Source organism: Phyllostomus discolor, chromosome 4 (genome assembly GCF_004126475.2).
Source record: "Phyllostomus discolor isolate MPI-MPIP mPhyDis1 chromosome 4, mPhyDis1.pri.v3, whole genome shotgun sequence".
Taxonomy (NCBI): Eukaryota; Metazoa; Chordata; class Mammalia; order Chiroptera; family Phyllostomidae; genus Phyllostomus; species Phyllostomus discolor.
This window is the reverse complement of record NC_040906.2, coordinates 78416873-78432643: the sequence shown is the minus strand read 5'-3', so window position 1 is coordinate 78432643 and position 15771 is coordinate 78416873. Positions and strand designations below refer to the sequence as shown.

Here is a 15771-nt window from a genome sequence, read left to right as displayed (position 1 = left end):
CCCCAAGTGGTAATTGGGATAGTTTAAAGCCTGGTTATACGCACATATAACACACACAAAAACACTTTTATCTGAGAATTTTGACACAGTATCCTCAATTATCCAGAGAATCTCTTGAACATGAGATTTGCTACCTACATTTCGAGCATTTAATATAAAATATTAAAATACATTCAAAATACTAAAATGCATATATTTTATAACAGTTGAGTTTCTTGGTTCTTGATGTGAAAGTATCCACACTATTAATTAATGCTTAAACTTCAAATATAAAATATTTAGTGGTTTAACTTCATAGTCCCTAGCAAGCACATGATAAGAACACAGAAAAGATGGCAGGACAGTGACTATAGAGAGAGAATTGATAGAGATAAAAAGCTATTGCTATGACAAAATGAAGACAAAATTGATGTTGTAAAAAGCAGTCATAATTTTAAAAGTTATAGTATTTGTGGACATTTAAAGACCAATAATAGTCTCCACATGGACACCATTTCTAAAAGGTCCATTCTACTATATGTGAGTGTAAAGACTCCAAAGTAAAGTCCTTAATTTTTGTGCAAAATGTTAAATTTATGAAAGTCATTTATATTAAAAAGTATTAGTTTATTTAAATCAATAACACTTAAATTATTCTAGCATATTTCAAGAATAAAAGAAAGATATACCTATTAAAAGTCTTTAGATAAAATTATTTAAAACATTAACTAGCAAAGCTCCATTTACCCAAACATTAAATAATAAAATGAATATTACTCCCCAGTGATACTGGATAAAATGAAGCATTACTCTATGTAAATTTCTGTCGGACTAAACAACCCACCCATCACTAGGAGAAGCATCTTGGTGCAGATAAGAGAAAATCTGATCAGTGATTTAATCTCATTAGAGCAAAAACATTCTTTAAGGACAAAAGGAAAGGGTCTTCCTAAAAATCTTTCCTAAAGTACGTTTCCTGAAAATCCACAAATTTAGTCATTCTACAACCCAATCAGTTTTCTCATTCATATTGTCACACACACACACACACACACACACAAGCACTAAATAGTAATTTTGATAAAAGGGACTGCCATGTATTTGAAGGCATATTTCACCTGATGAAGTTTCATGTTATTACTGATGTTGATGCTTCTAATTAATACTAAAAACCCTATTCTGAAGCAGTAGCTGCTGGCAAAATGTTTGTTTTTGACAACATACTTTTGCATGACCTGCCATCGCTTCCCAAGTTGAAGCCAGTCCTGCAGCGACAGGTCCGCGTTTTGTAACTGCTGCTGAGCAGACAGATGTGTGAACATCCCCCGGGCATTCCATATGGATCCACTTCACATGCATGGCTTCTGACTACAACAAATAAAAAACAGCAAGCTCAAAATCCTCCAAAGACAACATAATTATGTGCATCAGTATGTGGAATGTTTTTACACTACTGGAAGAAGAATCCTAGGGGGAGAAATCTAAGTACCAAACTATTTAGTGCCAGAATCAATTAGAAAGAGTTAAACCCCATAGAAGAGTGGTAGGAATTTGCAAAAATCCTCCTATGACTACATTTAAAAAGCAATTCTGAGAGATAATGTGCTTTTATATTAATTTAAAACATTTAAATATAGGCAAAATGAAAGTAACATTCTTTCAGTGCATGCTTGTTATACTTTTTTTAAAAATATACATTTATTTCAAATATAAAAGTATTATAAAATAGCCCAGTTTCGGTAATTAAACAGAGAGAGGATTTCCTTATAATGATCCATTATATGGTTATCTAACCTAGACAAAATATAATTCAGTGATTACCTTTACTGGGAAATGGTAAGACATTTTTTTTTCAATTTTGGGTCCACTGCCATTTTGAGAACTATATTACACGGTAAATTTTGTGCGTGTGCCTGTACCTTTCAAAAGAATGAGGCTGAGTTGGCATGCAAGGTTGAGGAGTAGAAGACCTTTTTCTGAGTGTAGAAGTTAAAGATGAAAAATGGCATATGGGGAGGATAAGAAACAGAATGATGAGTCAAAAAGAAAGGGTTGTAGTAGGAATGATTTCAGTAAGATTTTATGTCTCATTGTAATTATACTGATTTTTCAATTACCAATTACTTAAAATTGCAATAAATAACATGGCAATCTTCTTTTAATAATAATACTGCTGCACTTTTAAAAAGCGTGCCACATTCTTTTCTGTCTTCCTCATTCTCTAAATGAAAAGATTAGTGAAATGCAATTTTGTTTCTTCCCACCAGGAGGGTTGCTTTTATTTTCCAATTTCATACCATTTTTATCCTAGATCATGTCTTCTGTCGCCTACTTTGCAATTCTCCACTTTCTCACCATCATTACTTTTGCTCTCTCCATTGGATCATGCCCATGAGCATATAAGTAAGCCATTATTTATGCATGTTGGGGGCGGGAAGCTTTTTTTAATCATAATTCCAACAGCAATCTTTCAATTAGCTCCCCATTTCTCTGCTTCCTTGTACATCAACACTTCTCAAAATTATCCATACTCATTGTCTACAATTCCTTTCTTTCCTATCTCTCACAAACCCATTCATATCCAATCATTCACTTTACCACAAAATTGTTCTTATCAGATCCACATGAGCTGAATTTATGCTGCTGAATCCAATGACCAATTGAATTTATCAAGCTTCTCTGTCTCCTCTTTGGTCTTTCCAATTCTCTATTGAAGTGTTCCAGTATCCATTATTTGAGCTTCTGTTTTTCTCTACCTTTAGTTACTTTCTTGGTGATCACATCTATTTCCATGGCTTTAAATGTCGTCTGTGAGTCAATGACTCCCAAATTGGTATCTCCACCCTGGACTTCCCCTGAACTACAGACTCACCTCTTTGATATTTCTACTTGAATTTATAATAGCATAACATGAAAATTATACTTTTTTGTTTGCCCTCAAATCTTTTTCATACTTGGTCAAATAATTTAATTATGCTAATTGCTTAGCCCAAAATATTATCATCAATCCTGACTCTTATTTATTTATTCATGTTTATTTATTTACCCTTACCTGAGGATATTTTTTTCATTGCTTTTAGAGATAGAGAAACATCTACGTCAGAGAACATCAACTGGTTGCCTCTCACATGTCATGTCCAGACTCAAGATCCTATGTGCCCTGCTGGGAAATTGAATCTGAAATTTAGGTATGTGCCCTTACTGGAATTGAACCTACAGCCCTTCATTTACAGGATGATGCTCCAACCAATTGAGCTACACTGGCCAGGGCACCCTTGACTCTTTTTAAATCTATTTCTCACATCCAATTCATAAGAAACTCCTGTTTGCTCTACTTTCAAATGTATCCTAAATTTAATTACTTCTCATCATTCATTGTTACCATCTTGGTCCAGTCTACCCTCTCTTCAACCCTTCACCTTTGTCCCTTCCCCCTGTCTGTTGTCAACACAGTAACCATATTGATTCTTTGAAAAGTTAATCAGATCATGAGAATCCTCCGCTTGATTCTTCCTAAGGTCTCCCCATCTCACTAAAAGTATAAGCAAAAGTTTTTTTACAATTGTCTACAGGGCTCTACTTGTTATCTTTTCATGGTGCTCCATCATTTCTCCAATTTCATTTCCTACTTCTCTTTCTTTTATTTACTCTGCTCCAGACACATGGGTCTCTTTACTGCTCTTTGAACAATCTAAGTATGCTGTTCCTCATGGTCTTTGTGCTTGCTCATCACTTCCTGCCTCTCTCCTTCAATTATTTCAAGTTTTCATTCAATTTTATCTTTCCAATGGGACTTCCTCTGACCATTAAATATCAAATTATAAACTGCCCCCCACATCCTTCATACTCCTTATCCTCTTCATCTGTTTTATTTTTCTCAAATGTGAATGTTTAAATAATTCTAAATTAGCATTAATTTGAAACACAAAAAGATGATGGGAATTTTGGGTGGTGGTTTTAGCACTGTACATTATTTGGTATATGATTGAGCCTAAATTGTTTGTATTAAAGAGCATCACTAATCTACTATACAAAATAACTAGTTTGTGTTATTGAGAAATAATTAGAAACATTGCAGTCTTGTCATTAAAATTTATTTTTAATAAACATGTGCTAAAAGTAGGCTGTTAAGTCAAAAGACCCCAATGATTACAATAAAACTGAACTGATACTGCAAGAAAATCATGTGATTTAAAATTTACCTCAAAAATAATACCAAAAAATAATTCTTAGCATTTTAGCATCTGGATTTCCTGTCTAAATGCGTGTCAATTGAAAGCTCCTTCCTAAATCTAAATCTAGCTATCATTTCAATTCTATGGTGGTAGAGACTATTTACAAGCAACTGAACAATCTGTTATTTAGTCATGTGAAGGGAGCTGTATTCCATTTTGTCAACCAGATATGTACCCTTTTGTTAATAAAAATAGAGAATTTATAATTCACCCACTTTAACATCATACAAAAGCACAAGGACCATATCTCCATTCTATTCATCATTATGAAAGCTATGAAGAAGTTTGGTCTCTTACCTGTTGGTTGAGTTCTTTTTTGATAGATTCGGATTCCTTGAGCACTTTTCATTTTAATTAATGAATGAATATCTGTGGCATTAAATCGATTTATCCTTATGATATTGAAGTTATCAGAAGTGGTTGCATATAAATAGTCCTCAAACACAGTTATACCATAAAGTTGTCTGACCTATAAAGAGGGATAAACATAACTATGATTTTTAATTATGCTGTTTTCTACTTGAAAGAAACACTGATTTCTATTTACTACTGTGGGCAATTCCCAGAGTAGGAAAGTCACAGGATATTATTGCTTATTTTCTCTCAACAAATTCAACATTTCACTAATTTAAAAATTTACTCTGAGAATAAAACATTATGAGTAGTGAATAAAGCAGTTACAAATGCATGGGAGAAAATTTTATTCATGTTTCATTAGAAAACATATTCAGTAGCTATTTTTCAAAAGCTAGCAAGAACAAAACTTTTAAGTGTACTCATTAATATGCTTATAGCACTGTTACATAAAATTTGAGATATTTTTATGGTCTTCTTGTTCATATAGTCATGGATATGTAGAATCTGCAAAAGCCTAGCTCTGCCTGGGAAAGAACTGATGCCCAATGCCTTTGAAAATTTGTTTCATAAGAAAAAATCCAATTTTAAAAAAATGTAAATTACATTTATATTAATACTTGCCCAGAATGGAAAACACTACATAATGAAATCACATATTCAGAATAACTGTAAATAAAATGTCAGCATTTTACTCAGAAATTGCTTCTTTTTAAAGACTATTTATAATGAAAATGGAAGTGTTTGCTTGAGAATAACAATGTTTATTGCTATCTCTAGCACTTTAATAGTAAAAATCTCTCCCTTGGCAGAAGTCTTGGTAATTGTGGTGAAGAATAGACATCTTGAAGTCACAGAAAGCATCCAGCAAAGAAGAGAAAGAATGAGTACACTGATTTTCTCACTAGAGGCACATGTTGGGCACATTGCCTTTGGATAGTCCTTGTTTAATACTTAATTTAAAATGGTTTTGGTCCAGGGTACAATATAGCTGTCAATTGATTTGCTGTAGAAATTTTGATAAAAAAAGATTTGTCATTATATTTTGACATTATGTTGTACTTTCAGGGCACTGTTAGTGTAGATTTGTAGTTAAGAGAATTCGAGAATGTACGCATAATTTGTTAAAATTTTTATAGAAAAAAACTAATTGTTTTAATTTTAATCAAATAATCTTGTTAATTCTACAGCAAACCAAATGATTAAGCAAAATCACTTGATTTGCTATCTCTCAAGCATATATGATTCATCATTACCATTTCTGACTATCTCTAAAAGAAGACTGGTTTCACATGTTGTTTTTACATCATACCTCATTTCTTCCTGTCTATGCTAAAAATGAAAGATTGGAATTAATGAGGAGGATCATTTGACTTTAAAGCCTAAATAGTCTTTTTTATGTTAGTGCTATTCTCTGGTAATTTTGTATTTGTGTGTGTGAGTACACATGTATTTACTAATATCATTTTCAACATAGCTGACATCATATTAACTAATTATACTTATGGCCCAATTTTCTTGGGAATTCTTTTTTTTTCTTAGGAAAATAAAAAAAATAAGCCAAACCTTTCCATTACTATTAATATCATGGATGTTTTGTCCAAAGTTTCTCCCCATTCATCTAAAATTGTATGGTTGTGATAGACCCACATTACACTCTACATTACTTACAATCCACATCCAAGGAGAGAAAGCAATGTTACAAAGGGGGGAATTGGTCAGGGTAGAAAACATGATCACACAGTAGAGATCAAATTTTACTCGCTGCCTCTCTGCTGCCTTCAGAAGGGTCTGTTCCCCATAAAGGAAGTATATTGCTGTCTGTTCTGTTAACTACCTGCAACAGAAGGGGGAGAGCTTGAAATGGTGAATAGACTGTTCTGCCTCCAGCCCAAATACTTCAAAAAATTTATCTGTTGGATTAGTACTTAGTGCCTGACCAGCAAAACACAGGCAATACAAAGAAAAAATAAGTGAATAATTAAAAATCTCAGATATTAAAAGCTGTGTAGTCTTGGGGAAAATTGTTTGAATTCCTTATTCTTGCTTAGAATTTTAATTACATATAGGTAAAAGAGAAGTTCTGTCATAATCACTTCAGAGATTAGGTCCTAGGGCCACCAAAGAAATCATGGATTTTAGGACAGTTGAAAGTTAGAAATATCTGGCCTCACTTCTAATACTGCATGCTTTATTTTTTTAACCACCCAGATTAGTGCATTTGTTTATTTCCCAAGGAAAATAAAAGAATTTCATTGTCAAAGTGGATTAGAAAGGAAAAGTAACTTTAAGGGATATTTGTAGAATATTCTTAGTTTGTATTGCAAAAGAAAGCAAAGACATTTACATATTTCATTTCCATAGAATAAGAATCTCCCATGAAATTAGTGTAATCACTGAGGTAAAATTGAATTTAAAAAGACACACTAGTGAATAAAGTCAATTTCCACTTAGAGATTTATTTTGACATGTTTACTGTTATTTTAAAAATAAATCTTATCATTCAGCAAGGGAAAACTATAGGGATGGGAAAATTTTTGAATTCTGTGAAAATTTGTTCACAGAATTCTTATTTTAGGAATTACTTGAATGTATCAGAAGGCAAAATTTAATCCAACCTATTAAAATAACAAAGGTGCTTTTGTAAACTGGAATTTGCTTTTGTTAGCAAAGTATTGCCAGTGCCACATGGGACAAACCATAGTTCAGTTCCTCTTGTAAGTAAACCAGTTAAATTAGTTTTAGTAAGCTGGCAGTAACATCTGTCTTATTCTGGTATTTTCCTTTCTTACTGATATAGCATTTTTGCTTTGTTTGTTTGATGTTCTTGTTTTCTGTTGGTTTTTGCTTTGTGTGCTTTGTTTTTAATGGACAGAAGGAAAAAATGAGAAGCATCTCCAACACATAGAATGCATTGTAAAAAGAACATCTCATATAGGAAATACGTCACAATTTTTATGATCCACTGCTGTTAACTTTACAAGAAATTTTCAACATTGAGATTTTGGGTCTTCCTCTTAGTGTAATACCATACATTTTATTATCTTACTCACATTTTCTTACAAAACTATACTTACTTGTCTGCCTTGAATAATAGTATGTCTGTTTTTTCCTTGATAGTCTGCGACTTCCACATACTCCAAGTAAAGATCTACCCAGTAAACCAATTTGTTGACTAGGTCCAGTGCCAGTGCAGCTGGCTGCTCTGTCTTTGAATCAATTATCCTTGTTCTGTTGATCCCATCCATGTCACATCGCTCCACTTTGGCTACATTCCCGTAGTCAGTAAAGAAAAGTTTTCTGTTGAAAGTATAATAAATGTTAAAGTCAAGAAGGGATAAAAGCATATTCAGTAGAACCATCTGTAAAAAGCAGAACTTTTTCTTCTAATTTATTTCAGTGGTTACATCTGTTAGCTTCCCATAACCATTTCCATGTAATATCACTCATAAACAGAGAAATCTGTTAATGGATATTGCAGGGCATAAGGGAGCAGGTTAACCAACAACTGTAAAATTTCCCCAAAATGAATGATTATGGTGGGTTTATTTTCACATTAAGGGAAATGTTTCTTTAAGCTTCATAGAGCCCAAACACATAGCACAGTAAATGCATGCAGCTTATTCAGTGCAAACTTCAGAAGAGAGCCAAGTCACCAGACCAGGGCATGTGAGCTATCAGGCTTTATCTCTACCCTGCTTTTCAAATGGCCTAGTGATGTCTGTTTCCTATAAAAGCTATAACACGGATCTCAATGATGCTATGGTTGGTAGTGAATCACAAACCTGCGATGGAAGTAAGCAGATGGAAAAATAAATGTGTTGTTTGTAGAGATAGAAATAAAATATAAATAACCCTCCCAAACCAATCCCAAATTCTTCCAGATATTCCCCAAACACCCTATTTCATGAAGGAATTGTGGGCCACTTCTCGTTTTCTCCTTATATATCTAGAAGAAAAACTAAAAACCATGTTGACCTCTAAGACAAAAATCCTTTCATGAAACACTAAGTGTCATCAGAGATTTAAATACCTCCAACACTTCAGTGTCTAATATTTAATTAGTATTCACTATGTTTAGTAAACAGAAATCAATTTCCATTAGCTTGACAATATTTTAACATGATTACCTACTCGTGAGACAAAATTGCATTTGTAAATAGAGGAGTATTTGCCTTGATTTAAATATAATCTCAAGAATAATTTGATTGACAGTGACTGAGCAACATTAAGATTACCTAGAGTATAGAAAACTTGATTTTATAAACTTGGTGAATTAGTTTCTGGTTACTTTTCTCAACATCCTTGCATTATCTAACAGTATGGAGTATCTTTCAAGCTAAAAAGTATTATTTAATTTTAATTTCGCTCTTTCTGCTGAGGGAGGCTTTGACTAACTTTTAAACATCAATGCCTAAACAGCAAAGACAAATTTTATTATGAGTATATATTTCATCTAATGTCCTTAAAAGACCAATTTATTACAATGAGTTAAAAATTATTTTTCAAGTGACATTCTCTTCAGGTGAAGTACTTTTTATTTTAGTGAATAATAAATAAAAGAACATCCAGTGTGTTGTTTTATTGTCATGCAGAATGCTCAAACCTCTGCTTTTGAGCTGGTCTCTCTGATGTCTTTCTCTCTTATCTTTCTCTGTCTCTGTCTCTGTCTCTGTCTCTCTTTCTCTATCTATCTCTCCCCCTCTCTCTTTTGCCCTCACTCTTGCTCTCTCTTCCTGCTTCCATTTTGCATTTCCCTTCTCTTTGCTTGTGAATTAATTTGCTCATAGGTTTCTCAAGTCAAATTGCTGTAAAGGATACCAGTTTCTCACTCCCTTTCTGTAGCACACTGCCCACTATCCCTGTTATATGAAACTCTCTTCCTCACCCCCTACCAAAATGCCTCTCTTTTTATAGTTCCTCTTTTGATTGTCCATTCACAGAACTGAAAAACTGGTGGTGTGCTGGTAGTCTGGCTTGGGCATACAGAGTTGGAGGTTCTGGCTCACTATGTATAGACTATACATAGACAGCGATATGAAGCAGGTGATTGTAAAAATCTGCATGGTATTGAAGAGAAAAGATGACTCAGGAGAGATAGAGATTTCTCTGAAGTCATCTTGAGATGACTTAATTATATGGAAAAAAAGAGAAAAATGCCAAGACAAGAACCCTAGAAGCATGTTATTGGAGAAAAAAAGAGCAAAACAGTAAGATCAGAGGTTATGGTCAAAGAAATAGTACAGAATCTCATAGAAGTTTAAGAGAGAAAAGTTTGAGGAGAAAGGATTGGGGTGGCTGGCTGGGCCAATCACTTCACAAAATAAATAGAGAAAGAAAGAATATTGATCAAGAAGATGACATTGAATTTGATATTTGTTGAAATTAAAAAAAGTATTACTTCTCTTTGAGAATTTTAATTGCAGAAGAAGAATGGACCAGTTGATGATGAAGGAAGTCAGGAAAACGTAAATTATTTTTCCAAGATTTTCAGAGATATTGACATAGTATTGCAGGAATGATGCAAACACTTCTTACATTTATCCAAGGTCATAATTAAACTGGTTGAGTAAGTTTCAAGCAAAGTATGGGGAAAAAGTACAAATACACAATTAATTTAAGTGCTATTGTTTTAATGAAAGTATAAACTCAAAAGAACAGGAGAACTTTGTGTATGTGAAGTAGCACCAAACTACAAGAAAAAATAAAGAATTATCTAGCAGAAAGCAGATTAACGAGTGCCCAGTGGAAACATAAAAAAGTTTTAAACTAAAATAGAACCTTTATACCAATTGAACCTTCCCAGAATTCAGATTACTGACTATGATGAGCTCTGTCCACTGATAAATAAAATGCAAGAAATGGAAGTGTTCTCTCAGAGAAGAGCACTAAAACAATAACACTGAAAACAATAAGTACCCATAGTCACATGATGATGTAGATGCTTTTTCTGTTTGCTTATTTTAATATTGTTTAATTTTATTTTAAAATATTCTACTGTTACAGAGAAATTCTTTATTCCTGGGGCATTCTTTAATTGAGGCCTTATAATAAATAACTATGATAATTAATAAACAAAAGCTAAAGTTTTAAATTATCTAATCTCTGTATTTTATTTGTGATGAAAATGTAGCTTAGCTAAAAATCACTTTTCTTTCATATAATTTTTTCAGATCTTAAAAATAGTAAATAGTGCTCTGTGAACCCCATTATCTCATTGACCCTTACAATTATCTGTGAGATAGAAGGGCCAGATTATTTTTATTTCACAGATGAGCAGTCTCAAAGTCCTCGTGGTAAGCCATTGCCAGACCCATAATGCAAATGTTGGTTTGTCACACCTTTTGCTTTTAACTCACTATTTTAAATCATTTCAAATTTACAGAAAAGTTTTAAGAATAGAATGAATGCCTATACCTTTCACCTAGATTCATCGTTGTTTAACTTTTGTCCCTCTGGCTGTTTCTAGTACTGTCTGAACCTCTTGACAGTAAATTATAGACATTATGGCCCGTTAAACCTAAATACTTCAGGCTGCATCTGTTAAGTACAAGGCCATTATCATGCATAACCACAGTACCTGTATCAAAATCAGTACTTTTAACACTAATATGATATATGGCTGTTATTCATATTTTGCATGTGGACCCATAATGTTCTACACAGTAAAAATTCCTCCTTTTTCCTGATTCAAAATCCAATGCCGCATCATGTATTGCATTTAATTGTCTTCCTTCTCTATACTCCTTTAATGTTGAACAGTTCTTTAGCCTTCCTGTTGTTCATAATGTTGCCATTTCTATAGGGTAAATATCAGTTGTTTTGAAGAATATTCTTACTTTGAGTTTTCTTGAATTTTCATAATTAGATTATGTTATTCTTTTAAAACCACAATGCAATAATTTTTACTTTATCACTGTTGCTCCTAGGTTTAGAAACCATGGGTAAGCCTATGCTCTGTCCCAGAAATTCCATAAAATTAAACACAGATGGTAGCTTGGAATTGCATTTACTCTTATACAATTTTTTTCTGAACACTTTAACTCTGTTAACTTCAGGGTTCTCAGTCACCCTTTCAGCAATTCCTCTCTCCAGGAACAAGGATTTATGCTGCTTCTAGTGCAGCAGCGCCCCAAGTGCAGAACTCTGCCTGTGGATGATGAAACCATTCCCACATCTGTCTTATGCCCCAGATTGCAATACTGACATGTCTTCTCTCCCTGATCATTCTTGTGGTATCAATTATCTTTATTCTCTAGTATCAGGGAAAAAATAAATTGGGATTGTTATTCTCTTGTTCTTTGCTTATTTTTTGTCATTCCAATCAATTCCAATTAACAAAAATAAGTAAAACTATATTCTAACCACTCTTTCTATTTCTAAGACATGTTTAACTATTAGTTCATAAAGAACAGATACCCTTTTGTAGGAGACCATTCTGCATGGTGTGAGCCCAGCTCCCCAATCAGAGATGCACAGAACCCATGCCCACGGATAGGTTCTCCCATGGGAAATCAGGCCTTCAATGTGCCTAGGCAGCTTTGAGTATTGCTCTTGCTAAAGAACTCCCTCAACCTGCATTGAGGACACTTACTACAAAGTAACCTCCTAAAATCCATGCTAAACCTTCCAAGGATGAGTGTAACTGGTTCAACCACTTTTGCCTTTTTATTTGCAAATACCCCTCTTCTCTGATGTGATTATCAACATTGGCTCCTTTCTTTTCTGTACAAGGTAACCACCTAAAGCAAACCTGTGCATAGTAAATAAAACCATCATGTAATGGGCAGAGAAGCCCAATAAAAGCCTGTCATGATGGAGGCTGCAGCCTTTGCTCCCATTGAGAGAAAATGCATGCTGTCCCTTTTCCTCTAGCGGACTCAGTAGTCCATGTGAATGTCTCATGTCATCCATAATGATGCAGACACTGCGGGTCAGCGTCTGCATCACATTTCTTTAAAATATGCAATTATGCATCCAGTTAATTTTTCTTATAATTTGACATCTATAGAAAATAAGAATTTATCATTTTGGCTTCCTAATTTTATTAGATATGGAAAACTGATTTTATATAACCTTTCATTGTCCATATAATTAGCCCTGTTTTACTATAGATATATCAGACTTTATACAATTGCAGATAGTAAGAAACTTTGGGTTTTGTTGGCAAACTTGCCTGACATAAATCAAAAGTCACATAGGGAGCACTCACAGACAGTGACAGAGCACTGTGCTTACAGAGTTATGGCTGCAATCATCCAATGCTTCAAGGCAAACCAATTGTTACACATACCGATCTCTTGAAACAGGTATTTTTTACCTGATTAAAAAAGACTTACTTTTGCTACAGATTTTCATTTTAAATGATGAACTTTGGTACTTCAGTACTTTGTCAAAAAGAACTAAAGAGAATTTAAATATATCAAAGTCTGGTCCACATATTTTAAGTCCACAGTCAACCCTGATTTTCTGTCACCATTCTTACCCCTAAAATTTTGCTTATAGCTTAATGATGAAATTCTGAGAGTTTTCACAATGAAATTATGTAGCATTCATTTTAACCATTTAAAAGTAAGTTTACATAACAAGATAGTAGTAAGGAAGTAGATGAGAGAAGAGTGAGACAAAACTAGAGGGTCATATATTAGCAGATTTTTAAAAAATAAGTCATTACAAGCCTTTCAAGTTTATTAATCATGTGATGATGTAGTTAACTGTATTCCTTTACATTTCAGGAAACTTATATATATTTTCCTTAGCAAGGATTACATTAAGAAGTTCACTTTCAGTCTTGCTTTGAAAATAAATGTCATCCAAATAACATCAATACAACTATTTATTTTTTTTCCATTTTGCATACAATAATTAAATAAGAAAACAACTTTCCAAATTATATGGAGTAATTACAGTTTATTCAGAATTAAAGTAAAAATATTAAGTATTTAGTATTGCAATTCTAAAATGCAATTACAAATCTGAAAGTATAATAAATCTTTGGAGTAAGATGTTTAAATTCAAAATCTATTAGCTCTTGCTACTTAAGGGATGTGGATAAAAAACAATAAAACTATTCTCTGTCTAGTCAAAAATTTTCAAGACAGTTAATTATTGCATTTTATTTGTTTGGGGTTTTTGCTTTCATTGTTTGAAAAATCTCCTGACTTGGTTCTCAGCTCATACATAAACACACAGAAATTAAACTTGACATACAGATTCTGCTCTCAGCCAGTTACTCTATATTCAGGAATCATTCCCACCAATGATTACTCCAAAAGTGTACATGTATTAGATATGTCAGTCAAAGTAGCTGACCCATTCAACATCCATATTTATCTAAAACAGATACTGTGCCAGAAAGGGCAGACATATGTGGCAATATTATCCCTCTCCTTCCTGTTTAGACATAATTAGACCAAAGTGGAATGTGTGATACAAATGAAACCAAATGATAGGGTGAGCTGAATCACTAGCACCCTTTCTCTCAAAAATCTAACTCAAAACATGTAGAGCTCACCTAATGGATAGTTGTGCTAACATGGTTAAGATGAGTAGTTAGTTAGGGTGGGAGTGGTGTACTACTACGAGAGGAGGAATACCAGAGCATAGTGCAGAAGTTGGTTGGGGAGCCATGAGACAGGAAGATGTGAGGAAAGGAACCATGGAGTCCTTGAGTGAGTGAGGAATTCTTCAAGCCCAAGGGAGTCCATCTTTACTTCCTGTCCTTAACTATATGAACATATGAGATTTTCCATATCCTCTTGGGACATCTCTATGCAGTTGAGTAGCTTCAGTGGGTATCTGTATTTGAGAGCTGAAGGTCATTGAGTAAATCACCCCATTGTTTAATGTTCTATTTTAACATTCAGAAATCTTTTTCTGAAGATTTTATTTTTTAATTTTTTTTAAATTTTATTTTAATCATTGTTCAAATAGAGTTTTCTCCTTTTTACTCCCAATCCAGCCCCTCCTCCCACCCCTCCCCACTTCCCTCCCATTACCACCCTCCCCCTAGTTTTTGACCATGTGTCCTTTAAGTTTGTTCCCGTGAACCCTTCCCAATGTCCCCTGAAATTCCCTCTACTCTCTTCTGTGGGCACTGTCAGCCTGACCTCTATTTCAGTGTCTTTGGTTATATTTTGCTTGTTTCTTTGTTTTGTTGTTTAGGTTCCTGTTAAAGGTGATATCATGTGGTATTTGTCTTTCACTGCCTGGCTTGTTTTGCTTAGCATAATGCTTTCCAGCTCCATCCAAGCTGTTGTGAAGGATAGGAGCTCCTTCTTTCTTTCTGCTGCATAAAATTCCATTGTGTAAATGTACCATAGTTTTTTGATCCACTCATTTACTAATGGGCATTTAGGTTGCTTCCAGCACTTGACTATTGTAAATTCTGCTGCTATGAACATTGGGGTGCATAGGTTCCTTTGAATTGGTATTTCAGGGCTCTTAGAATATAATCCAGCAGTGGAATCGCAGGGTCAAAAGGCAGATCCATTTTTAGTTTTCTGAGGAAGTTCCATACTGCTTTCCATAGTGGTTGTACCAGTCTGCAGTCCCACCAACAGTGCATTAGGGACCCCTTTTCTCCACAACCTCTCCAACACTTGTTGTTTGTTGCTTTGTTTATGATGGCCATTCTGACTGATGTGAAGTGGTATCTCATTGTGGTTTTAATTTGCATCTCTCTGATAGCTAGCGATATTAAACATCGTTTCATGTGTCTTTGGATTTTCTGTATGTCCTCCTTGGAGAAGTGTCTGTTCAAGTCCTTTGCCCACTTTTTGATTGGATTCCTTGTCTTCTTAGAGTGGAGTCGTGTAAGTTCTTTATATATTTTGGAGATTAAACCCTTGTCTGAGGTATCATTGGCAAATATGTTTTCCCATACAGTTGGTTCTCTTTTAATTTTGATACTGTTTTCTTTAGCTGTGCAGAAGCTTTTAATTTTGATGAGGTCCCGTTTGTTTATTCTTTCCTTTTTGTCCTTTGCTATAGGGGACAAGTCAGTAAAAAAGTTTCTTTGTGAAATATCTGAGATATTCCTACCTACGTTCTCCTCTAGGACTTCAATGGTGTCACATTTTATATTTAAGTCTTTTATCCACCTTGAATTTATTTTTGTAAATGGTGTAAGTTGGTGCTCAAGTTTCATTTTTTTTTGCACATGGCTATCCAGTTCTCCCAACACCATCTGTTGAAAAGGCTA

The 15771-nt window shown here is 33.9% G+C and overlaps 1 protein-coding gene across 1 annotated transcript in view; it reads right to left on the bottom strand.

Moving 5' to 3' along the window:
* Positions 1–15771, bottom strand: part of LRP1B (LDL receptor related protein 1B) — a 1792671-nt gene that overhangs the window by 790818 nt on the left and 986082 nt on the right. The window contains exons 8-10 of the mRNA XM_036023545.1: positions 7646–7868; positions 4512–4683; positions 1204–1347 (exon numbers count right to left, since the gene is read on the bottom strand). Of these exons, the coding sequence (XP_035879438.1) occupies positions 1204–1347; positions 4512–4683; positions 7646–7868 (539 nt within the window). The remainder of the gene's footprint in view (positions 1–1203; positions 1348–4511; positions 4684–7645; positions 7869–15771) is intronic.